The 25637-nt window shown below is 41.3% G+C and overlaps 1 protein-coding gene and 1 long non-coding RNA gene across 3 annotated transcripts in view; one reads left to right on the top strand and one right to left on the bottom strand.

Annotated features, from left to right (window-relative positions):
- The window catches only part of CLNK (cytokine dependent hematopoietic cell linker), a 238953-nt gene that overhangs the window by 146341 nt on the left and 66975 nt on the right, over positions 1–25637 (top strand). For both annotated transcript variants that reach the window (XM_033213753.1, XM_033213754.1), the window contains exons 4-7: positions 943–971; positions 15483–15520; positions 21871–22012; positions 23245–23351. In XM_033213753.1, coding sequence (XP_033069644.1) covers positions 943–971; positions 15483–15520; positions 21871–22012; positions 23245–23351 — 316 coding nt within the window. The remainder of the gene's footprint in view (positions 1–942; positions 972–15482; positions 15521–21870; positions 22013–23244; positions 23352–25637) is intronic.
- On the bottom strand, positions 917–23322 carry LOC117085141. Its single transcript, XR_004437808.1, has 3 exons — positions 23143–23322; positions 5885–5943; positions 917–993 (listed from the first exon to the last, which is right to left on the bottom strand). It is a non-coding gene; the product is annotated as an uncharacterized LOC117085141 (long non-coding RNA).

Below are 25637 nucleotides of genomic sequence, written 5' to 3'. Positions count from 1 at the left end.
GAGGTAGATAATCAACACCTTGTTTTTGACTAACATTAGAAGATATAGAATATATTTGTAACATCAAAATCCTACACGTTCTTTTATATTATTATTTTTTCAAGAGATCTTGCTATGTTGCCCAGGTTGGATGTGAACTCCTGGGCTCAAGTGATCCTCCCACCCCAGCCTCCTGAGGAGCTGGGACTGCAGGTGTGTGCCACCATGCTGGGCTCTTTTATATTGATACGGATAAAAGAAAAACTTCAGCCGAATGAAATTTAAAGGAGCTTAATTGACCAACGAATGGTTTGAGAATCGGGTGGCCTTCCCAGCCAGAGGAGGCTCCGAGACTCCAGTGCAGCCTTGTGGCGGAAGGAGGTTTATGGACAGAAAAAGGAAAATGATGTATAGAAAATGGAAGTGAGGTACAGAAACAGCTAGATGGGTTACAGCTCGGCATTTGCCTGATTTGAACACAGTTCCAACAGTCGGCTACATTTGACTGGCTAAAACTCAGTGATTGCCACAACAATAGGCTATTGTCTGTTTACACCTCCACTTTTTATAGTTCACGATGTATAGAGAAATCTTTAGGCAGAACTTAAAATATGTAAGGAGGCAACTTTGGGCTAAGCTTGATTTGACAATACCTGTATGCGTTTAAATGCAGGCATGCATCTTCAGGTATGTATATAGCTATGTACATGAGAATAACCAAAATATAACCCATAGTGTCCATTTTTATTTTCTTCTACATGTTGTTTTCTAGAAAATAGAAATATGTACAACATTTCTGTGTATAATAGAATAATATGTGACTTCAGGTCTATAACAGTACGTACGTAAAGCAGCTTCAGAGGCTGACTTGTACAATGACGTTTGATGACTGCCTGTTCGTACGCAGGAGATTGGTGGAAGTGCAGCAATGGACACTTACCTTGGTTCTCTTTTCTTCCCTAGGTCATGGCCTCACTGCAATGGTGAAACAGGTGAGTCGGGGCTCTCTCTCACCTACGCGATGGGAATGTCAGCATGAGTCTGTGGGGCTGTTATTTCCATTCTTTTTTGTTTTAACTTCAATAAAACTATGGCCTATTCGAAGTGACATTAGCCACTGCCATTCCTTCCAGTTGCCCCAGGGTACAGCCTGATCTGTGACTCTCGCAAGCTTTGGAAACTGGCTAGATGGATGGGAATCCTGGCTCTCTACTTAGCTGTGCAGCTTTGCGTGGAGCACAGATCTTTCTGAGCCTGAGTTCCTTCATCTGTGCAATGGGTATAAGTCTACCTCAGTGCCAGTCTTATGGCAACTCACTAATATTCATTCAACTAAATTCTATAGAATTGTTTACCCCCCAAAACATGGGTGGAAAGAATGAATGGTACAAAAGCCATCTTTGATGCTTCTGTATCTCTCTTCATAGCCTCTTTTCTGGTACTAGGCACTTAACAGGAGCCCATCAAAGCTTAAGTAAAAGTATGCACTATTCATCGGTGAAGATTATTATTTCAGGGAAAGTCCCACAGAACTTCCCTAGAAAGCTGGTGTCTAGATAGAATGACTGGAATGAGGCAGGAAAATTGAGACGTTGTCCAGAGGAAGCACGCAAAGAAGTGATGGAGTCCTAAGGAGTTATGTACTCGGCAAAGGCATTTGAAAGTTTCATCATAGAGCATGTTGGAGTGCATAACCAGCACTCAGCGTGTCCCACCCAGCAGCCAGGAGAACTGGGCAAAAAGCAAAAGTGAAAGCGGGAAATATGAGTTCACATAGGGAGACAGCACCCAGCCTTAATCCCTCTACAGAAAATGTTTTCATTCAACTTCCCAGTCAGGCCTAACCAAGGTTGTGTTCTCTCAAGGTAGATGATACCAAATTGTGTTGGAGTCTTTAGTATCAAAGGCACCTCTCACCCCTCCCATCCTGCACTGGCATCCTGGAAGGTAGAGAATATTCTAAGGGGGTGGTACCTGGGAATGAAGTGGCTTGTCTGATGTGCTTTGGCAACTGGTGAATCATAAAGCACACAGGTAAAATAGAGCGGCCAGCTCCACCTACCTGTACCCTCTTCCTCCCATCTTGCTCCCCACCTTGGTTAAGACAGAAATGGACAGATGGGTACTCCATTTCCTAACAACAATCTAGAGACACCAGCAGGAAAAACAAAACAAATCGAAACCCCACAAAAGTCCATTGAGATAAAGCGGCCCAGATCTGCTCATACACACTCGAACCTACACCTTACCAGAAACACTTAGCAGCAAATCATGACATTCCCAGTCTGTTCAAAATAATAACCCAGACCAGGCGCAGTGGCTCACGCCTGTCATTCCAGCGCTTTGGGAGGCCAAGGCAGGCGGATCACAAGTTCAGGAGTTCGAGACCAGCCTGGCCAATATGGTGAAACCCCATCTCTTCTAAAAATACAAAAATTAGCTGGGCGTGGTGGCGGGCACCTGTAGTCCCAGCTACTCGGCAGGCTGAGGCAGGAGAATCGCTTGAACCCCAGAGGCAGAGGTTGCAGTGAGCCAAGATTGCCCCACTGCACACCATCCTGGGTGCTCTGGGTGACAGAGCGAGACTCTGTCTCAAAAACAAAAGAAAAGAAATAGCAGCCCAGCAGACCTATGCATACTTATTTTTTTTTTTTTTTTTTTTTTTTTTTTTTTTTTTTTTTTTTTTTTATTTTTTATTATACTTTAAGTTCTAGGGTACATGTGCATAACGTTTATATCATGTAACTCCCCAATGCAATCCCTCCCTCCTCCCCCCTCCCCATGATAGGCCCCAGTGTGTGATGTTCCCCTTCCCGAGTCCAAGTGATCTCATTGTTCAGTTCCCACCTATGAGTGAGAACATGCGGTGTTTGGTTTTCTCTTCTTGTGATAGTTTGCTAAGAATGATGGTTTCCAGCTGCATCCATGTCCCTACAAAGGACGCAAACTCATCCTTTTTTATGGCTGCATAGTATTCCATGGTGTATATGTGCCACATTTTCTTAATCCAGTCTGTCACAGATGGACATTTGGGTTGATTCCAAGTCTTTGCTATTGTGAATAGTGCCGCAATAAACATACGTGTGCATGTGTCTTTGTAGTAGAGTAATTTATAATCCTTTGGGTATATACCCAGTAGTGGGATGGCTGGGTCATATGGTACATCTAGTTCTAGATCCTTGAGGAATCGCCATACTGTTTTCCATAATGGTTGAACTAGTTTACAATCCCACCAACAGTGTAAAAGTGTTCCTATTTCTCCACATCCTCTCCAACATCTATTGTTTCCTGACTTTTTAATGATTGCCATTCTAACTGGTGTGAGATGGTATCTCATTGTGGTTTTGATTTGCATTTCTCTGATGGCGAGTGATGACGAGCATTTTTTCATGTGTCTGTTGGCTGTATGGATGTCTTCTTTTGAGAAATGTCTGTTCATATCCTTTGCCCACTTTTTGATGGGTTGTTTGTTTTTTTCTTGTATATTTGTTTGAGTTCTTTGTAGATTCTGGATATTAGCCCTTTGTCAGATGAGTAGGTTGCAAAAATTTTCTCCCATTCTGTAGGTTGCCTGTTCACTCTGATGGTAGTTTCTTTTGCTGTGCAAAAGCTCTTTAGTTTAATGAGATCCCATTTGTCAATTTTGGCTTTTGCTGCCGTTGCTTTTGGTGTTTTAGACATGAAGTCCTTGCCCATGCCTATGTCCTGAATGGTACTACCTAGATTTTCTTCTAGGGTTTTTATGGTATTAGGTCTAACATTTAAGTCTCTAATCCATCTTGAATTAATTTTCGTATAAGGGGTAAGGAAAGGATCCAGTTTCAGCTTTCTACTTGTGGCTAGCCAATTTTCCCAGCACCATTTATTAAATAGGGAATCCTTTCCCCATTTCTTGTTTTTGTCATGTTTGTCAAAGATCAGATGGCTGTAGATGTGTGGTATTATTTCTGAGGACTCTGTTCTGTTCCACTGGTCTATTTCTCTGTTGTGGTACCAGTACCATGCTGTTTTGGTTACTGTAGCCTTGTAGTATAGTTGAAGTCAGGTAGCGTGACGCCTCCAGCTTTGTCCTTTTGACCTAGGATTGTCTTGGCAATGCGGGCTCTTTTTTGGTTCCATATGAACTTTAAAGCAGTTTTTTCCAATTCTGTGAAGAAACTCATTGGTAGCTTGATGGGGATGGCATTGAATCTATAAATAACCTTGGGCAGTATGGCCATTTTCACGATATTGATTCTTCCTATCCATGAGCATGGTATGTTCTTACATTTGTTTGTGTCCTCTTTGATATCACTGAGCAGTGGTTTGTAGTTCTCCTTGAAGAGGTCCTTTACATCCCTTGTAAGCTGGATTCCTAGGTATTTGATTCTCTTTGAAGCAATTGTGAATGGAAGTTGATTCCTGACTTGGCTCTCTGCTTGTCTGTTACTGGTGTATAAGAATGCTTGTGATTTTTGCACATTAATTTTGTATCCTGAGACTTTGCTGAAGTTGCTTATCAGCTTAAGGAGATTTTGGGCTGAGACGATGGGTTTTTCTAAATATACAATCATGTCATCTGCAAACAGGGACAATTTGACTTCTTCTTTTCCTAACTGGATACCCTTGATATCTATGCATACTTATGAATCGGCCTAGGCATACTTATGAACCACTACAAATGTCTACTAAAGTACAGCAGATCTGATCTAATTAAGATACGCTCGAGGATTTACAAAACAGACTGTGCACCACGGTGGTTTGATAACATTCCGAGATACTTCAAGTTGTTCCTGATTTTTGACAATGGGATCATTTGAAAGCAGGAGAGGGCGTTCCTGTGAGAAAATACTAGGGAGTCATTAAAATGACGATGTTGAAGCATATGCATTGTCATGGATATGTTGATAGCATGTGATTTTGTGAAAAAGCAGGGAAAAATAGTATACACAGAGTGACTGTACATTTATAAACTATAAATCGATGATGGGTGGTGTGTGTGATTACGTGTGTGTGTGTGTGTGTGTGTATGAGTGACTTGACTATAATCAAATATTTGTATACTTGTATGATTTGTCTTGCTATGGTAACGTTATAGTAATTTTTATTCCCTTCTTCTTGCGTATCTGCGGCTTATAATTTTCTACAGTAGCACATGTTTTTGTAGGCTAAAAGCAATCTATCAGAAAATATTCTTTAGGAAACTATTCCAAGCCTGGAGAAGACAGACACATATTCAAACCGGACAGTCTGTCAAGGTCAATACCTTCTCAGAGGCTGATACACAGAGAACAGTGCAATGCTTTTCATAAAATAAACTCCTGAGTTTTTCTCCTTCCCCTAAATGAAGAATGTAACTGGAAAAGATGGTCCTGTTTAGAAAGTGGATCCTTCTGTCTTAAGCCTCCACATATAACAAAAACATTCATGAAGATAGATATTGGCTGATTTGATTTAAAAGACAAGAAATTTCATTTTGTCCAGGAAAATCTTACTTCTAAGTCTTTCTAAGGAAAGCAGTCTTCAGGGTTGATTTTTTCTACTTGTAAAAGAAAAATTAATAAGGATTTTAGGACACGAGAGACAGGCAGGTATAGAATATGTGAGCATCTAATGCCCCCTGCTGGCTATTTCCAGATGCTGCGATGCCTGTATTAATTTAGAGGAGGCTGGCATCCTCCTGGTTCTCTCCAGAGGGTGTTGGGAATAATTGTGAACAGAAACAAATAAAAAAAATTGACGGTTGAATCTCTGGGACAAGCCAGGATTTCAAATCATCCCAAGATTGGTAAACCCAAGGATTAACATTGTCTTCAAAATTCAATTACAACAGTTAAAAGTCACAACAGTTAAAAGAGAGTATTTTCAAGCCCACGATGGGGTTTAGCTCTTTGGCAGGCATATAGTAAAGCCAGGGAATCCCTACCTTGAACAAGGTGATTCCAATTCAAGTAGTTCTGGGCCATTCTTCTTTAGAATTGCTGGCTGAGGGTTCAAAAGAGAGAGAGAGAGAAGAAAACTATACAGACTGTTCCCACCAAGAAGCTGTTCTCAATTCACTAGATAACAAATGTCTCCATATTTCACTTGAATTTCTAAGGGCACTCAAGGAATAGGACAGGAGGCAGCTGCCTTCCCTATCACCATTCACCCACTCGTCCATCCATTCATTCAACCAATTTGTGATATGTTCATATCTGTGCTTTGGGCACAGATTTTTTTTAAAAAAAGAAAGAAAGAAAGAAAGAAAAAGAAAACAAAACTTAAAGGTCCTGGGGACTCAGGTAGTCTGAGATTGTATTACCGTATTTTGCATATGAGGAAATTAAGAACTAGAGAACAGAAGTAAATTTCCAAGGGCCACGTAGTGAGAACATTATGCCTGTTCTTCAAACCCCCATTAAATGTTTCCTGTGTAGCTATTTTTGTGAGTTTGGACTATTTGTGGCTTCGAATTATTAGCTCATAATCTCCAGATCAAAGAACTGTTGTTCAGTGAATAAACTGAAATGCCCAGAGAGCTAGATGACTGAGTCTGTCTCTCTCTCTCCTCTCTCTTTATGTGTGTGTGTGTGTTGTGTGTGTGTGTGTGTGTGTATACACACATACACGGTCATGTGTCACATACTAATGGGGACGTATTCTGAAAAATACATCATTAGGTGATTTCAACTTGTGTGCACATCATAGAATGCACTTAACCAAATCTAGATCGTGTAGCCTACTACACACCTAGGCCATATAGCATGGTCTATCGCACGTAGGTTACAAACAAAACATCCTGTACAGGATGTTACTGTGCTGAATATTGCAGGCAGTTATAACACAATGGTAAGAATTTGTGTATCTAAACATAGAAAAAATACAGTACAAATACAACATAAAAGATAAAAGGGGTACACCTTAACCAAGGTGGGGAGCAAGATGGGAGGAAGAGGGTACAGGTAGGTGGAGCTGGCCGCTCTATTTTACCTGTGTGCTTTATGATTCGCCAGTTGCCAAGCACATCAGACAAGCCACTTCATTCCCAGGTACCACCCCCTTAGAATATTCTCTACCCTCCAGGATGCCAGTGCAGGATGGGAGGGGTGAGAGGTGCCTTTGATACTAAAGACCCCTTTACCATAAAGGGAGCTTGCAATACTGGAAATTTCTCTGGATGAGTTAATGAACGAGTGGTGAGTGAATGAGAAGGCCTAGATCATCACTGTAAACCCATGTTGACATTAGAATCTCTATGCTTAGGCTATTTGATTAAACTATATATTTTCTTCAATCATAAATTCACCTTAGGTTACCATAACTTTTACAGTTATAAATGTTTAAAGTTTTGTGACTTTTTGACTCTTTCCTGGTAAGACTTATCTTAAGCACAAAGGCATTCTACCATTTTACAAAAATAATTTCCTTCTTCATGTCCTTATTCCAGAAGGTTTTTTCTATTTTTTAATTTTTTTAATTTTTTTTTTTTTTTTTTACTTTTTAAATGTTTCTGCCAAAAACTAAGACACAAATGCACACATTAGCCTAGGCCTGCACAGCGTCAGGATCATCAATATCACTGCCTTCCGCCTCCACATCTTGTCCCACTGGAAGATCTTCAGGGGCAATGGCACACATAGAGCTGTCATCTCCTAAGATAACAATGACTTCTTCTGGAATGCCTCCCAAAGGGCCTGCCTGAGGCTGTTTTACAGTTAAGTTTTTCTAATAAGTGGAAGGATGCTTTAAAATAACAAAAAAAGTATGATATAGTAAACAAACCAGTGTTACAGTTATTTTATCATTATGAAGTATTACATACTGTACATAACTGTATGTGCTAGACCTTCATATGACTGGCAGCAGAGTGGGCTTGTTGACACCAGTGTCACCACCACAAGTACATGAGTCATGCATTGTGCTATGATGTTATCATGGCTACCACATCATTAGGTAATGATACGGATCTGATGAGTGGAGGAAACCAGGGTCCTCAGTCTTGTGCCGAACTGGATAAAACGACATGGACACATGTCGGGTGGTCTTAAGGAGTGGAGAGTTTAATAGGCAAGAAAGAAGGAAGGAAGAAGAAAACAGGTCCCCCATACAGAGACAGAGGGAGGGGGGATTTGAACAAAGAGAAAACTCCTGTGTAGCAGAAAAGTGTTTGCTTATATGAGGAGGCTGGAGGAGGTGGTGCCTGATTTGCATAGGGTTTAGGGGATTGGTTTGACCAGGCATGTCACTCATGTAGCCTGTGAAAAAGCTGGCCCTCTTAGCCTTTTAATATGCAAATGCAAGGCACTATGATGTTCTACACACGTGGGGATATGTGGGGGTGGCCATGTTGCGAGGGACATGTGGGGACAAGGGCAAGAAGAGGGCAGGAATCACCAAGTTTGGGTGGACCTAGTTTCTAATGGCTGGCCTTTGCATACCAAAATTTGCTAGCTGGTTCTAAGAGCCCGGGCTTTCCTGCTAGACAAGAAGCATTTCTGGAGTTGCTTTAAAAGAAACAAAAACTTCCCAAGGACCTCTTTTCCTCTCTATTTGCCTAAAATAATTTATTAATAACTCCCATAACAGTAATAGGAATTTTTCTGCTCCATTATAATCTTATGAGACCACGGTCATATATGTGATTCTTGACTGACCAAAACATGGTTATGTGGCACATAAATGTATATAGATATATATTTTTTCTATATCTATCTCTCTCTCTCTCTCATTCCCCTCTTCCTTCCTCTTTTCTTCTTCTTCCCAGTTAAAAGCCCTATAGTCAAAACTCACTGACTGTCATAATCCTTTACTCAGAGATGGTGAAATATAAGATTTAAAGAGTTCTACTTTGGCCTTCATCTGGCCACCCAGATGACAGTGGGCACTGAATCCCTGTGCCTCACAGCTGAAGGGGACCCCAGCTTGAAGAACTCTTGTGAAGCATCAGCAGGTGGATATCAACAGAGTTGAATGCCGAGAAAGTCACACATGTTGCTTAAAAATAAGCACTAAAAAATGAACAAGGTCTCAATATAGATCTGAAAGCAGTGCTAACGACCTGGGTTGAGTGAGAAGGATTTGGTCATGACCTTAAACTTGAAAAGACAAACACACAACACAGCATCTTGTTACTGGGCGCTGAGCCAAGAAGTTATCCTCTGGGAATTCTGAGTTGATTTCCCACCTAAATTCTATGGACCAAAACTTCTCAACAGCCGTTTGGGGGTAGGTGCTATTACTCCCATTCTACAAGTTAACCCTAGTTAACTGAGGCTTATAAGCAATTGGGTTTGCCTGAGGTCACATGGTTCAAGAGTGACAGGGCCAGGATTTAAGCCTAAAACTTCCCGATTCAGATCCCATGAAATACTTGTTGCCTTCCTCATGCCTTTGATCAGCTGCTCTGCTATGTTACTGCCAAACACTAACCTCCATAAGGAGATAAACATCAAAGGCTGCAAGGCACTTAAAAAAAATTCATGGGGCTTAAACACGAGAGATGTTTGTTTATTTATTTATTTTTTCTTATGTAAGTCAAGTCCCAAGGTAAGCAGTCCAAGGCTTTTTGGCAGCTCTGCTCCTGGAAGTCCTCAGAGACCCTGTTCTTCCTGCCTTCTGGCTCCCTCCCTTGTATTGGCCTTCATCTTACAGCCTAAAATAGTGATGTCTGTACTCCAGGCAACAGGATGGAGAAAGAAGAGAAAAAGGAGAAATAAAAAGTGCATAACGACTTAAGAAAGTATCCTGGAAATTGTGACTTGATTTTCCACCTAGATTCAATTGACCAAAGCTTGGACTCACGGCCATGCGTAGCTACGAGGAAGACATGTAGCTCCAGGTGACCACGAGCCCAGTTAAAACAGCAAAGGGTTCTGGTACCTGAGAAGACAGAGAAAATAGGTATGGGGAGACACACGACTGTCTCTGCCACAGAGTAGTTAGTAACAGGTAGCTGGGACTCATGGACCCCTGAATTTTCAACACATATTCTTAAGTCCAGCTGGCAACCTGCAGATTTGGAGCCAACCCTGATCTTTGCCACACCTCTCCTCCCCTTCCCCACTCCCCTGAGTCTTCTTTTGAAACTGAAACGAAACCAGAAGCTGGTTTTGCATGGGGAACCTGTCTGGCTTGAGAATGTCCAAGCAACTTGCTAACTGATTTGCTTTCCTAGGGAAATAGAAAGTGCTAAACCTCTGCAGGCTTCCTATTTTTATTTCTCTTCTCATGCAAGATAAGCATATTCTCGTCATGGGACCCATGGGGAATTCTTCCAGTTCAGCATTTCCTTTGAATGTGAATATCCCATGGCAACAGCACTTGAAGGTCCACCGACTACCCTGTCCCTGCAAAGCCACTAAATGGGGGCATAGATGAAGGCACCAGCCCTGCACCTCCAGAGACTTAAGCTCCCAGAAGTGTTTCCAAATGAAAATAATCTGACAGTCTCTACCTAATGGCCTGCCTTCCTTTGGAAGGGAACTGGAGCTTCTAGGTTAGTGGTTCTAAAACTTCAGGGTGAATAAATGTCACCAGAGGAGCTGGAGGGAAAAAAAACAGACTGATTCAACTGGTTTGCTCTGGGACTCAGGTTTTGCCTATTTCTTTTTTTCAGCTCCCAAGGTGAGTCTGATGCAAATGGTCAGGGGACCTCAGTTGGATGGGTATTGGCCAAGCACCTCTGTCATCCTTGGCTGGGCCTCTGCAGACACAAGAAGAATTGTGCAAGGGACAGCCACAGGGCTGGAGTAACTGCCTTCTGGCTATCAGGAGGCTCTCCTGGGCTTTACACTGCATATATCTATCTTCACTTCCCTCCTAAAAATAACTTTCAAAGGGACATTGTTTCTTGCAAAAAGATGTTTCCTTGAGGGAAACACAGAAGTCAGTTGTTCTCTGGAGCTGTCTGGTGTCTGTGGGTGATGAATGACTCTCCACACATCCACGCAACACAACCATAACTCTCCCAGGATGCAGATGTGAAATCTACTGAGCATCTCCCTTTCTCTTTTGAGAAAATGGTCCTAGGAAGCCAATCTTTCTTTCAGGTCCAGGAAGATGCGAATGCCTGGAAGGGTTTGGGTGAGCCACTTTGGTGGGGATCTGGGTCCATGAGGGAAAGTGTAAAGCTCTGTCCGCTCAGCGTGGGAGGAAGAAGGTTCTGTTGCTGCTTCCGGGTTCTGACATGTTCCTGCTGTACTGTATTTTGTATTTGACAACTGACTGTTTATTGATTGTGCATTCACCGTATGCCCATCTCTGCTACACGTGGGTTGCAGAAGCCATCAGGAGCCTGAAGTCTTGCCACTGCCTGGGGGGAGTCAGGTACCATAGTCTGTAACTAGATTATTCATTGGTTAGCTTTGTTCCTAGATGCTATGGAGAAACTTAAAAAAAAAAAAAAAAAGTATTAATCAGGGAGGACTACCATCTACAATGAATAAACTACAAATGTTAGTGGAATATAAAAAAGGTTTACTTCTTCCTCACATCACAATCCAATGTGGATCAAAGGAAGGCTTATTCCAAACAGTCATTGTGATTCACTTCCCTTTTACCCAACAGCTTCCATCATCCCCATGGGCCTTGGGGACTCTGCCCAGCCACTGAGGCAAGATCAAGAGCATAGAAGGTCAAGTAGGGCAACCTAGATTCCATCACAGCCACACCCCAGGAGTGGGAGATCCATACCATGCCCACTCGCCTGTCCAGTGCAGGGGAAGGAGAGATATATACACCAGTCAAGCACCACAGGAAAAGGAGACAGGCCTGGTGCACACATGTGTGCAGCATTCTCGCTGCCATACCAGGTGCCAGGGGTGGTGAGGTACAGGGCTGGAGAGATGCTCTTTAATTTTTGCCTGACATCGGTGGTCAGGGAAGCCCCCTCCAGGGGAAATGACATTTCAGATACAGTTGGATGGCGGACAAAGATCCAGGCATGGGCAGATCCAAGAAAAGAGGGCTATAGACAGAGGGATGGTGTGTGCAAGCTTCTGAAGTAGTGTGAGCTGGGTGTGCTGGGAGACTCAAGGAGAAGCTGGCTGAAACAGCTGAAGTCAGAGGTGAGAAAGAGGTAAAGGAAGGGTTTCATGATTCTTATTGCAGAATGGTGAGACAAGCTTTATTCCAGATGATGGAAATAGGTACGGGATTACTGCAATGAGTGTTTGCAATATGAAAGAGACTGGGCACAACTCAGAATACAATAAAGACAAGTGGAAATGTATAGGAGAGGTGTAGCAGGACACGTCGCAGACAAAACCCCTCAGACACCGAGTTAAAGAAGGAAGGGCTTTATTTGGCTGGGAGCTTTGGCAAGACTCATGTCTCCAACAACTGAGCTCCCCTAGTGAGCAACTCCTGTCCCTTTTAAGGGCTTACAACTCTAAGGGGGTCCACGTGAGAGGGTCACGATCAATTAAGCAAGCAGCGGGTACACAACTGGGGGCTGCATGCACCGGTAATCAGAACGGAACAGAACAGGACAGGGATTTTCACAATGCTTTTCCATAGAAGGTCTGGAATCTATAGATAACATAACAGGTTAGGTCGGGGGTCGATCTTTAAGCAGGCCCAGGGTGTGGCGCTGGGCTGTCTGCCTGTGGATTTCATTTCTGTCTTTTATTTTTTACTTCTTTCTTTGGGGGCAGAAATTGGGTATAAGACAATATCAGGGGTGGTCTCCTCCCTTAAAGGGAGCAGTGTGAAGGTCTGGGAAAGGAAAATTACAAAGAGGAAACCTCAGGGGTAAGGGAAAGGGCGGGGGCAGAGGTGGTTTCTGGCTAAACTGACCTGAAAAGATTCTTGCTGAAGGCAGGCCAGGGTGATCAGACATCACCAGAGGAAGGTGGCAGAGGAGGGCCCTATTGGATGAGATATGGAGGCTGATCAGGCATGGAGAATGGGAGATTCTGGCTAAACTGACTTAGCAGGAGTCTTGCAAAACTTGGACAATGCAGAAATGAATGTGGAATCTTACAAGGTGGGCCTCACAGAGAAAAGAGTTCAGGATAGCCTGACTACAGTTTGGTCCAGGAGAGAAGAGGCTGGAAAGGGATGAGATCAGAGAACAGGATGGGGCAGGTTGTGCTGAGCTCTGGGGGCCACACAGGGCACCTGGTCTGTATGACACGGGCAACGAGTGACATGAACTGATGCACCGTGTTAGGATCATGCATTAAAATTGCATTTTCAAAACTCTGCACTGATGACACAGATAGGTACTCTGGGAGATTGGAAGATAAAAGACAATTCCTTCCCTAAAGAACATACAACAAAAAAGTAATCAGATCCTGCCTATTCGTATTTAAATGTCATGGTGAGTGAGACAGAAAACACATACGTTAACAATTCAGTGAGATTGACGTGGCCTGGAGTAGTCAGAGAGAAAAGCAGGGAAATCGGATCTGAAAGGACGATGAGCATTTGGGAAGCAAAGGGGAGGTGGGAGGGAGAAGGGGCTCCAGGCAGGGTCTGCACCAGCAGACACAGAAGGCGCATGAAGCGTATTCGGGGAATCTGGGAGAGTCTCAGGCTGGAACGCTTGCCTCCGGTGAGAAAGGAAACCCCGCAGCTCCCCAAGAAGGGTCAGTATCGTGACCGCACTCCTTGGGGCCAATTTCCTAAAATGAAGGTATATCGCACCCTGAATTAGACAGTGGAGTTGTTTTCCTCGATAACGAGGGCCAGAGCAGATCCCCAGTAATTCTGAGCTCATTTGCTCCTTCCGGGCCAGCTGGTCTTTAATGGGTGACCTTATTCATTTAACTCGATTCATGAGCGAGTACAAATTGCTGCTCTAAAGGGCTGGAAAACGTGTTGGTTTCTCTGCCAGGGATCTCAGTGGGGATGTAATTGTGCTGGGTCAGGAAGGTGTCATCAGTACCCCAGAGCTGCGATCCAGCCACAAGGATGGGCTGGGACCCGGGGCAGGTGCGAGCAGGATTCTGTTCCTCCCAGCTCATTCTTTCAAGGAGATAAGCCCTGTCTCATTAACACTTCCCATATGCATGGGTCCTAGGCAAATTCCAGAGAACTGTGTTTCCACTGAGCCAAATTTGCATTAATTTGTACATTACACCTTACAAAAGACTTTGGGCATGCTGATACAATTAACAACTCTTTATTTCATATTTTGGTAAGATAAGGGAATTCAGAGTGAAAGAACTAATGTTTAAGAAAATAAAAGACCAGGCACTGTGGCTCATGCCTGTAATCCCAGCACTTTGTGAGGCCAAGGCAGGTGGATCATTTGAGGTCAGGAGTTCGAGAGTAGCCTGGCCAACATAGTGAAACCCCATTTCTACTAAAAATACAAAAATTAGCCCGGCGTGGTAGTGTGCTCTTGTAATCCCAGCTACTTGGGAGGCTGAGGCACGAGAATCACTTGAACCTGAGACACAGAGGTTGCAGTGAGCTAAGATTGCACCACCGCACTCCAGCCTGGGTGACAGAGCGAGACTCTGTCTCAAAAAAACAAAACAAACAAACAAAAAAAAAAAAAAAACAGGAAAATATTAGAGCCAAAACAAGATGTAGAAATGCTTATCACATCGTGGTCCTCTACAATACGTAGATGAAATTCAGAAATTTATCCTGAATTTCTCGGCAGCCAAAGGAAGAAGGGAAATATCCTTAAATCAAAGCAAACCAGTCACTAAAAAGCATGCAGCTTCTGCTCCTAAGACCTGAAAGAAACTTCACACATAAGTGCTAATAAAGAGAATTTGATTTGAAAAAAGAAATTTAAAATAAAATTGTTTCTAATACTCCCCGATGCAGGCTAATAGCAAGAAGCTACAATACAATTTAGGGAAATAAAGTTTATGAAGAATGAAAAAATCTGCAGTGGTTTTGCATAATCTGAGGGTAAATTTTTAAACATAGAATACTGAGTGGGCTGAATGACCCCAGGCAATCTTTCATAAAACAAGCCCAAATAAGAGTGTTGAGTGCTGAGAAAAGACAACTGCTGTGTTTTCATTCAACAAGCACCTGGTCCATAACTCAGTTGTTCAATATGGGGTCTTATGCCTGGCGCTAGAAATAGATGAATGAGTAGCTGTGACTTCTGTCCTCAAAACACTTATAGTCTATTCAGGAGACAGATGTATGGACAGATTATTGCAATTGCAATATGCTGTGCCTTGTGGGGGAAGAGAAGGGAAAAATAAACCTCATAATTAGTTGAGCTGCTGCTGACTCATGACTTCAGGAGCAATTGCTATGAGAGGTCTTCTAACATTATGTTTCTCTTGCAATGGGAATTTTGACCTGCTACAGCAGAGGTTTCTTACCTCCAAGTCACTGATTGATTTGAATTCTATTCTCTTTTCTCCTTTTCCTTTGTCCCTGTTTTGCAAGAGCAACAGGTAAAATGGGAAATAAAGAAAAATGCACTTTAGTTTTGAAAAATCGTAATCAAGGTAAGTTCATTAAAACTGACAAAAGATTTCTGGAGAAAAACAAGGGCCCAGTCTTTTTGATATTTGGAGCTAGCACGGTGATTAAAATAAGGCTCGGTCTGTTTGTGTTGGCAGGCCAGTACCAGAGGATTAACAAGCCTCTCCCAGACTGGGTAAGTCAGTTGCTTCCCTTATCTATTTTATAAGTCTTTAATATTTGCAAACTAGGTGGATTTTATTCAAGATACTTGATAAAATTTTTAAAAATCAACAGCAACAGGCTGGGTGCGGTGCTTCACACTATAATCCCAGCACTTTGGGAGGTCAAGGCAGGCAGATCTCCTGAGGTCAAGAGTTCGAGACCAACCTGGCTAACATGGGGAAACCCCGTTTCTACTAAAAATACAAAAAATTAGCTGGGCATGGTGGTGCGAGCCTATAATCCCAGCTACTCGGGAGGCGGAGGCAGGAGAATCACTTGAACCCAGAAGGCGGAGGTTGCAGTTAGCTGAGATAATGCCATTGCACTTCAGCCTAGGTAACAGGAGTGAAACTTCGTCTCAAAAAAAAAAAAAAAATCAACAGCAACAACAACAACAACAAATGCTTTTCTAAGTGGCATACTTTCCTGGCAAGAAAAACTGCATTTTAATTCTTGGGTATAAAACTGGAGCAGAACAGCCACAGACAAGAACCCCTCAGACACCGAATTGTAGAAGGAAAGGGCTTTGTTCAGCTGGGAGCATCAGCAGACTTACGTCTCCAAAAAACCGAGCTCCCTGAGTGAGCAATTCCTGCCCTTTTAAGGGCTTACCACTCTAAGGAAGTCTGTGTGAAAGGGTTGTGATCGATTGAGCAAGCAGGGGGTACATGACCGGAGACTGCACGCACCAGTCATCAGAATGGAGCAGAACAGGACAGGGATTTTCACGATGCTTTTCCATACAATGTCTGGAATCTACAGATAACACAAGCAGTCAGGTCAGGGGTTGATTTTTAACTACCAGGCCCAGGGTGCAGTGCTGGGCTATCTGCCTGTGGATTCCATTTCTGCCTTTTAGTTTTTACTTCTTTCTTTGAAGGCAGAAATTGGGCATAAGACAATATGAGGGGTGGTCTCCTCCCTTAAAACTATATTCCAATTCCTCAGCTATAAACTGGAAATAAAAATTAATTAACATGGTCATTGTGAAGGCTGAATAAAGTGAAAATACCAACACACTGTGCTGGCAGGTGTGTTATGAGAAGCGCACTTCCTAACACTCATAGTAAAATTTTAAATTGAAATAAACTTTCTTGAGAGCAATTTCATAATATTAAGTAAGCAACATTAAAATACTCACTTTTTTGGCCCAATAATTCAATACTTAGGAGTTTAAAAAACTAATCTAAAATATGTACTGATATTTAAACACATTCACATATTTTATAATAACATATTTTAAATGGCAGCACGTTTGAATTATGCTATTTTATGAAATCATTTGCAATATTTACACATAATTTTAACAACTAGAGAAAAAGATTCAAAGCTATAACATTAATTCAATATATTTTATTACAAGTAACTGCATAGGTATATAATTTAAAGGTATAACTTGCATATCTATAGATTAGTTGGGCAGATATATGATTGATGAATTGATGATTGGTTGATTCTGCTGATAAACTCATTGACTCTTTACTGTTTGAAGTAGCTCCTTAAGAATCTAACTAAAGCTATGGACCCTTACCCAGAAACACACATACACATACACACACAGGCACACACAAAAATTGTAAAAATTAAAAGGTTCATGGGTAAAGAATATTGAACCTCTAGTTAAGAATCCTTGAAATTGATAGAAAATAGATAATACATTGATAGATAAATAGATATAACTCTATATTTAAAACAAATATCTCTTTCTCTCTCTTTCTCTCTCTCTCTAAAGAAGTACACCAAAATACTTATATTTACTCATGGGTGCAAAAGTATCTTCTGACCTGGAGTGATGGTTGTTCTTCCCAGCCTTCTTATCATGTCCTGACTCTATGAAGTCTAGCAAGGTATTGGGTGGAAAGTTGGAAAATGGGTTCAGGCTCACATCCCAGTTCTTCCAGCAGGTCCAAGACTTCCCCCAAGAAGCTATGCCCTAGAGAGCCTTGGTAACTGCCGTTAACAGTATGTAAATGGCACCTTTGCACACATACCCATCTGTCAAATCCCCAAAGGAGTCTCCTGCCTCAGCTCCGGCTCAGAGCTCCCTGGGTGTACAGTTCCAGAACCGAGACACCTTCTCTCCCTTTGCTGTGTCAACGGTGAAACTTCCTGGAGTTCACATACTAGCAACTTTGCTTTGCTTTGTCCTGGGTACTGGGCTCTACCTATGACTCAGCACACATCAACTAGAGAAAAAAGATCTAACAGGTACTGAGTTCCTGCTGTGGGATAGATGCCAAAGTAAACCGTTGAGATACATTTTCTCAACTAACAACAAAGAGATAAGGTGGGTTTAGTCATCTCCAATTGACAGATTGAACATATCAGTCAGGGAGCTTAAGTAACCTTCCCAAGAATGCAAGATCAAGAGTCATGTCCCTGTTTACACATAACACGATGCTGGCTGCAGATTTTAATGCAGAGGAGCACATTCCAGAATTCCTATGATGACCATTGCATGTGACTGCATCTGTTACGGATTGGTGTCCATTCCTGCCAGTCTAGTGTTCAGACCCAGAGCCTTTGGTGAGTGCCTGTGTTAGTCTTCCAGTGTTGCCATAACAAAATGCCATAAACTGGATGGCTCAAACAACAGAGATTTATTTTCTCATGACTCTGAAGACCAGAAGTCCAAGATCTAAGTGCCAGTGGGGTTGGCGAGAACTATCCCCTTGTGATGCAAATGACTCCCTGTGTGCTCACATGGCCTTTCCTTAGTGTGTGCATTTGGGCACGGGTGAGGAGAGAGAGGGAGAAACCCAGAGTGAGAGAGAAAGAGAGAGACAGAGTGAAAGAGAGAGAGAGAGAGAGAGAACTCTCTGGTGTCTCTTCTTATAAAAACACTAATCCTTTTAGATAAGAACCCCAACCTTATAACCTTATTTAACCTGAATTACCTTTTTAGAGGTACCATCTTCAAATACAGCCACACTGATGGTTAGGGCTTCAACACACGAATTTGAGCAGTAGGGGGTGGGGTAGGGGTAGAGAAACATTTAGTCTCTAACAATAGCCAAAGCAAAACCTAAGGTTAGAGAGGAATCGTTGAGACCATCTTTTATGGCAACTGTTCTTATTAACAGTACAAATATGTAGAAATCCCATTTTACAGATGAAACAACTAATCTTCAAGGCAAAGGCATATCTCCAATCCAGCAAAGTGAAGACTTTAGTCAAAGTCTTCATGTCCAAAGTCCAATGACACTTACTCCACCTCAAATGCTGTGCAATACCAATGGTCTATAACCTGGTCTCCTGGCTCCATTTTAGGAATGGAAAAATGACCAAAAATGAAAAAAAAATTGATAGTCTTGGCCAATTCACTTGGGGAGTGGGGCAGCTGGGGGGATATGAACCCATAGAATTTTCTCAACCACACATTTTACCTAAATTCTCACACCTAAACCTGATTAAATGAACTAGAATTTCAAAAATGATGGTGTCAGCTTAAGCACAAAATTTCACCTTGCAGTTGCTTTTACTGTGAAAGTGTCACATTTTAGGACAATATACAGAGAGTGGTGTCACTTCTTGATGCCTCACCCTTAACAGTAAAGACCCAAATAATTGCATTTGTTTTCCATTGCTGCCATGACACATCCCCACAGATTTGGCAGCTTGGACCATTTATTATCACACAGTGGATGCAATCAGAAGTCTGAGCACAGCATGGCTCAACTAGATCCCCTGTTCTGGATCTCACAAGACTGAAAGCAACATGCTGCAGGGTTGTATTCTCCTCCAGGGGCTCTGAAGATGAACTTGCTTCCAGATTCTTTTGGGTTGTTCCATAGAATCCAGTTCCTTTCTATTGTCAGACTGTGGTCCCCATGTCCCTGCTGGCTGGCTGTTGTCAAATCCTTCTACTCTTGGACTCTCTCTAAGTCATCCTTCTGCCAGATGTCTTTCTTTCTCTTCTACTTCCTTTCTTTGACTTCCTCTTCTGCTTTTTAAAACATGTTTTTTTTTTTTTTGAGATAAAATCTACATGTCATTCAGTTTACCCATTTTATGAGTACAATTCAATGTTTTTTTAGTATATTCGCAGAGTTGTATAACCAACACTCCAATCAATACGTTTTTATCATCTCAAAATGAAACCCAGTTCCCTCTTCCCCCAGATGCTGGCAAATATTAATCTACTCTTTATCTATAGATCCTCCTGTTCTGGACATTTCATATAAATAGAATCATGCAACATTCCACTTTGTATATGACTACCTTCTTTCATTTAGCATAATATTATCAAGGCTCATCCATGTTATAGCATATATCAATACTTTATTACTTTTCATTGCTGAATAATATTCCATTGTATGACTATACAACACTTTATTTACCTGTGCAGTAGTTCATGAATATTTGGGTTATTTCCACTTTTTTTACTATTAAGAATAATACTGCTATAAACATGTGCTACTTTTTGCATGAATGTGGAATTACTGGGTTATAGGGTAGCTCTGTGTTTAACCTTTTGAGGAACTGCCAAAGTGTTTTCTGCAGTAGCTGTACCCTATTACATTCTGATCAGCAATGCATGAGAGTCTCAAATTCTCTACATTCTTGTCAGCCCTGATTATTATCTGTCTTTTTTTTAAATCATCTTGGTGGTACATGGCTGACATCTCATTGTGCTTTTGATTTGCATTTTCTTAATGGCATCTCTCCATGGGATTATTGATGATTTGTATATCTTCTTTGAAGAAACATCCATTCAGATCCTTTTCCCACTTTAAAATTTGGTTATTTATCTTTAAATCATTGCATTGTAAGAGTTTTTCATATATTCTGGATTTAAGCTGTTTATCAGATACATGATTTGCAAATATTTTCTTCATTCCACAGTTGCCTTTTTATTTTTTGTGGTCTTTTGAAGCACACAGATTTTCATTTTAATTAAGTCCAATTTATCTATTTCTTTTATTGCTTGTATTTTTTGTTCTATCTAAAAAACCATTGCCTATGCCAAGAAATGAAGATTTACTCCAATATTTAAGAGTTTTATGGTTTTAGCTGTTACTTTTATATTCATGGCCCATTTGCATTTAATTTTTGCATATGATATAAAAAAGAGGTTCAACTTCACTACGATGCATGTGGATATCCAGTTGTCTCGGGACTATCTGTTGAAAGACTATTCTTTCTACCCATTGAATTGTCTTAGTACAGTTCTTAAAAATCAGTTAACCCTCAGTGTGAAGGCTTATTTCTGGACTCTCAATCATATTCCAATTATCTGCATGTCTATCTTACTACCAATGCCACATTGTCTTGATTACTGCATCTATGTACTAACTTTTGAAATAAGTGTTAGTCCTCCAACTTTATCTTTTTTTTTTTACCCAAGATTGTTTTGGCTATTCTTGGTTCTTCTTATTTTCATAAGAATTTTAGGATTATCTTGTCAATTTCTGCAAAATAAATCAGTATATTAATTTGCAAAGTATTTCTATTTTAACAAGATTAAGTCTTCCAATCCATGATCATTGGTCATCTTTCCATTTACTTAGGTCTTCTGAAATTACTATCAACAGTGTTTTGCAGTTTCCAGAGTACAAGTTTTGCACTTCTTTTGTTAAATTTATTTCCATATATTTTATTCTACTTGATGCTATGCTAATATAATCGTTTTCTTTTTTAAAACATTTTTGTACAGACAAGGTCTCACTCTGTTGCCCAGGCTGTTCTCAAACTCCTAGCCTCAAGCAATCCTCCTACCTCAGCCTCCCAAAGCTCTGGGATTACAAACATGAGCCACTGCACCTAGCCCATTTTCTTAATTTCTATTTTCAATTTGTTATTACTAATTTATAGAAATATAAATTGTCATTACTAGCATATAGAAATACAACTGAACTTGGTATATTAATCATGTATCCTGACACCTTGAGGCATCGTTTATTAGTCCTAATAATTTTTTTAGTGAATTATTTAAATACAAGATCATCTTATTTGCAAATAGATCCTCTTTCTGCTTCTAAGGGTTCATGTGATTACCCTGGGCCCACCCAGGTAATCCAGGATAATCCGCTCATTTTAAGGTCAGCTGATTAGTGACCTTCATTACATCTGCACTGTCCCTTCACAGCAGCACCTAGATTAGTACTGATTGAGTAATCAGAGACGGGAATATTTGGAGATATCTTTAGAATTCTCACTAGCACAAGAATTAAACTTCTATTTAAGATCCCAGAACGTAGACTCTGAAATATTTTACTTGCAGCTAAGAAAGTCTATCCCACTTCTCTAGCCAGCACTGTAGCCTGTCTTTGTCAACACTGTGTCTTCCTTTGAATCACTGGAATGTTACCACCTGCTTAGGAAAGAAACTTTGCTGCAGTCCTGGATGGAGCAAAAGGCCACAAAGATGATGACTATGATGACCCTGAGCTTCGGATGGAAGACACATGGCAGTCGGTTAAAATTTTACCAGCCCGGCCTATAAAGGAATCTGAATATGCAGGTAACGTTTGGGGGTCTGCCTAGAATAAGAAGATGCATGTACATGCCGCCATATTGCACACTATTTAAAGGTGCGGTTTCTGAATTAAATAACCCTAGGTTAACATCTGCGCGCATGACTTACTAGCTGTGTGACCTTGAGAAAGTCTCTCCAATTCACTTTCTCTTTCTGAAAACAGGGTTCATAATAATAGAAGTTGCCCCAGAGAGCTCTTTTGAAGATTATGTGAATGATGCATGTTGAGTTCTCACCAGAGGACCTGGTACCAAGCCAGAGATCTGTAATCCTCACTATTATTACCATGATGTTCTCCGTGAGCCCTAGGAACAACTGATGAGCATAACGGAGGGTGGATAGGCAGGGATGGGGCAGCGTGGGAAATGTTAAATGAGGTCTGCATAGAGGGGAGTAGAATGAAAAAAAAAAAGACTTTTTAACTTGGCTAATTCATTGTGCAGCCAGCCAGCCTAAGAGCATCAGCAGGGCATGGCAGCAAAGCTGCAATTGTTAAGAATAAAGAGGACCTAATTTCACACCCGCCTCTGTCTCTAACTATAGCACAAAGAGCAGCTTCAGCAAGTTCCTTGAGATAAAGCACCCTATTGTAAGGGGAAAGAGGAAGCATTCACGGTTTCTGAGGGCCTGAACCACTAAAATGAATCTATAGAAGTGTATTTGGAGAAAGTCATCTCGTAAATGATGATGACTTTTTTTGTTCATTCATTCGATAAGCATTCACTGAGCATCTACTATGTGCCATTTTCCATGTTAGGATTGATGGGAGGACACAGAGACAAACAATGCATGATCCTTACCTCAGAAGGTGCAGTCTCGTGGCAGAAACAGGCAGCTCAACTGATGAATGTGATAGAATATGCTAAGTGTGTAATATAGAAAGGAGAGCTGGCATGGGGTGTGGCTGGGTGGGATCTAGTAAGATTTTTAAAGGGCATGGCATAGCCCAAATCTTGCAAGAATTATAGAATTTCTAAGATGAATGAGAAAATGAAGAACGTTCAAGTTCAAACTTTGGCATTTATTTGTGTGCACTGAGAAGAGCAATTTCTTCTCTTCATACATCAATCTCCTACTCTGTTAAATGAAAGCAGAATTGCTTGCCTCGTACTTACATTGTAATGATCCAGTGAGTTTGTAGATGTGCAAATACTTTGTAAATTGTAGTGTGCTGAGTCCACGTAAGGTATGACTTTCGTATTTTTCTGTTTGCACAGATACACGCTATTTCAAAGTTGCAGTGAACACTCCCCTTCCATTAGACACCAGGACCTCTATCCCCACTGGACAGCAGACCTGGAACACACAGACGAGGTTGGAAAGAGTGAGTAAAGGCTGGACCTTGTGACCCAAACGTGTGTAGGGCTCTTCCTAACCAGCCAGAAACGGCCGCATCTCCTGTCCCCCAGGCCATCTCATTAGGGAAAGAGCAGATCAAGCACATTGAGGTGGATGGGAGGTGACTCTTATGATAGCATCATGGCCCTGCCTCTAGAAAGGAGTAGAATTAGGATGTGTTGAAGATTGTGAGCCAGAGAGCAGGCTAAGGACTTTCACATGCATCTCAGCTAATGCTCATCGCACTCTCCAGAGAAAGAACATGAACTCAAATCTTTCTGATCATAATGTACGATTTTGCCCAGAGTCTCAGCCCAATGTGGTTGAGGTAATAAGTCAGTCATGAGTGGGGAGGTAATAAGTAAGTCATGAAACCTCTCTAAGTCTCCTTATAACTTTATCTGCCAGACAGGAAAAAACAGAAAATCCTACAATGCTTATTTCAAAATGCTGTTTGGAAGCTACAAAAGATAATTTTGCACCACTGCACTCCAGCTTGGGTGCCAGAGTGAGACTCCGTTTCAAAAAAAAAAGAAAGAAAAGAAAAAAAGTAGTAAATGCAAATGCCCTAAATGCATACATAGAATTTTATTTTTAATAAAACATTTGCTAACACTTAATTTTCTTAATCCAGAAAGGCATAAAATATAAATGATCACCCCCTGGGATTGCAATTATGGGTCATAACATGTTGGTACACTTCCTTATCAGTTTTTTTTTGTTTTTTTTTTTTTTGAGACAGAGTTTCACTATGTCACCCAGGCTGGAGTGCAGTGGCTCAATCTCAGCTCACTGCAACTTCTGCCTCCCAGGTTCAAGCGATTCTCCTGCTTCAGCCTCCTGAGTAGCTGGGATTACAGGTGCACGTCACCACGCCAGGCTAATTTTTGTATTTTTGTTAGAGATGGGATTTCACCATGTTGGTCAGGCTGGTCTCGAAATCCTGACCTCGTGATGTACCCGCCTTGGCCTCCCAAAGTGCTGGGATTATGGGCGTGAGCCACCGCACCCGGCCATTGTCAGTATTTTCTATGCACATATCTGTCATACAAGGGAAGTCTCATTGTTCAGTATATACCTACTTTATTTTTCTTCTCACATTAAGTTCTGGTATAAAACAATTTCCCATGTGATAAACAAGCATTCACAGGCATAATTTTTATAGATAAAGCATAACCCGTTACGGGATTTTCAATTATTTTACTAAACCATTGAGTGAAGACATTTTAAAGGCTTTTACTATGTATTGTAAAATTTCCTTTCTAAGAAATTGTTTCCATTCACCCTCCCAGAAACTCTGTTTGGGAAGGTCCACCCCTTAGAAATATCACCAAAACTGGCTATTACTTTTTCAGTAGTATTTTTTAAACAGGGATTTCACTCTTCTTTTTTAGTTTGCACCACAGTTATTAATGAGTATTAACGTGCTTTTGAATATTCCTCACATATTACATATTCACATTGTCTGTTTAACTTGAGGGCTTCTGTTAATTTGGACAGAAAAATGAAATTACAAATTTTACCAAGCAACGCCGACCATTTACACAGAAGATATCTGATAGAGATTGAAGGAACAAGATGAGTGATGAAAAATCAAACACTTCCTTTTTACACAGGCACAGCAATGATTGAAGCTAAACACTTCAATCATTCACTCAACAAATTCATTCAAGAACTGTCATCGGTGCCTACTAGGATCAGACACAATTATAGACTCTAAAGACATATCCCTGAATGGCCAGTTCCCTGTGCTCGTGAAACATACATGCTAGTGGTAGGAAGACCAGTGATAAATAAATACACAATAGATAGACAGTAGATAAGGAAGTGTGCTTCTAAAAATCATGATAATGCAGGACAAGGAAGATCAAGGAAAGAAATCCTCAGTAGAGATTGGATTAAGAGAATCAAATGAAATTTAATCCTTAAAACAATCTTGCGGCGGGGTGGTGGCTCACTCCTATAATCCTAGCATTTTGGGAGGCCAACGTGGGAGGATCACAAGGTCAGGAGTTCGAGACCAGCCTGACCAACATGGTGAAATCCCGTTTCTACTAAAAATACAAAAATTAGCCAGGTGTGGTGGCGGACGCCTGTAATCCCTGCTACTCTGGAGGCTGAGGCAAGAGAATCACTTGAACCTGGGAGGCAGAGGTTGCAGTGAACTGAGATCATGCCACTGCACTCCAGTCTGGCGACTGTGCGAGACTCCATCTCAAAATCAAAAACAAAAAAAAAACTTGAAAGATGAATATCACTCCCATTTTAATGG

This window comes from Trachypithecus francoisi, unplaced genomic scaffold, assembly GCF_009764315.1.
Source record: "Trachypithecus francoisi isolate TF-2019V2 unplaced genomic scaffold, Tfra_2.0 Lachesis_group1, whole genome shotgun sequence".
Taxonomy (NCBI): domain Eukaryota; kingdom Metazoa; phylum Chordata; class Mammalia; order Primates; family Cercopithecidae; genus Trachypithecus; species Trachypithecus francoisi.
The sequence above is the reverse complement of the archived record's forward strand: the minus strand, read 5'-3'. Positions and strand labels throughout refer to the sequence as shown.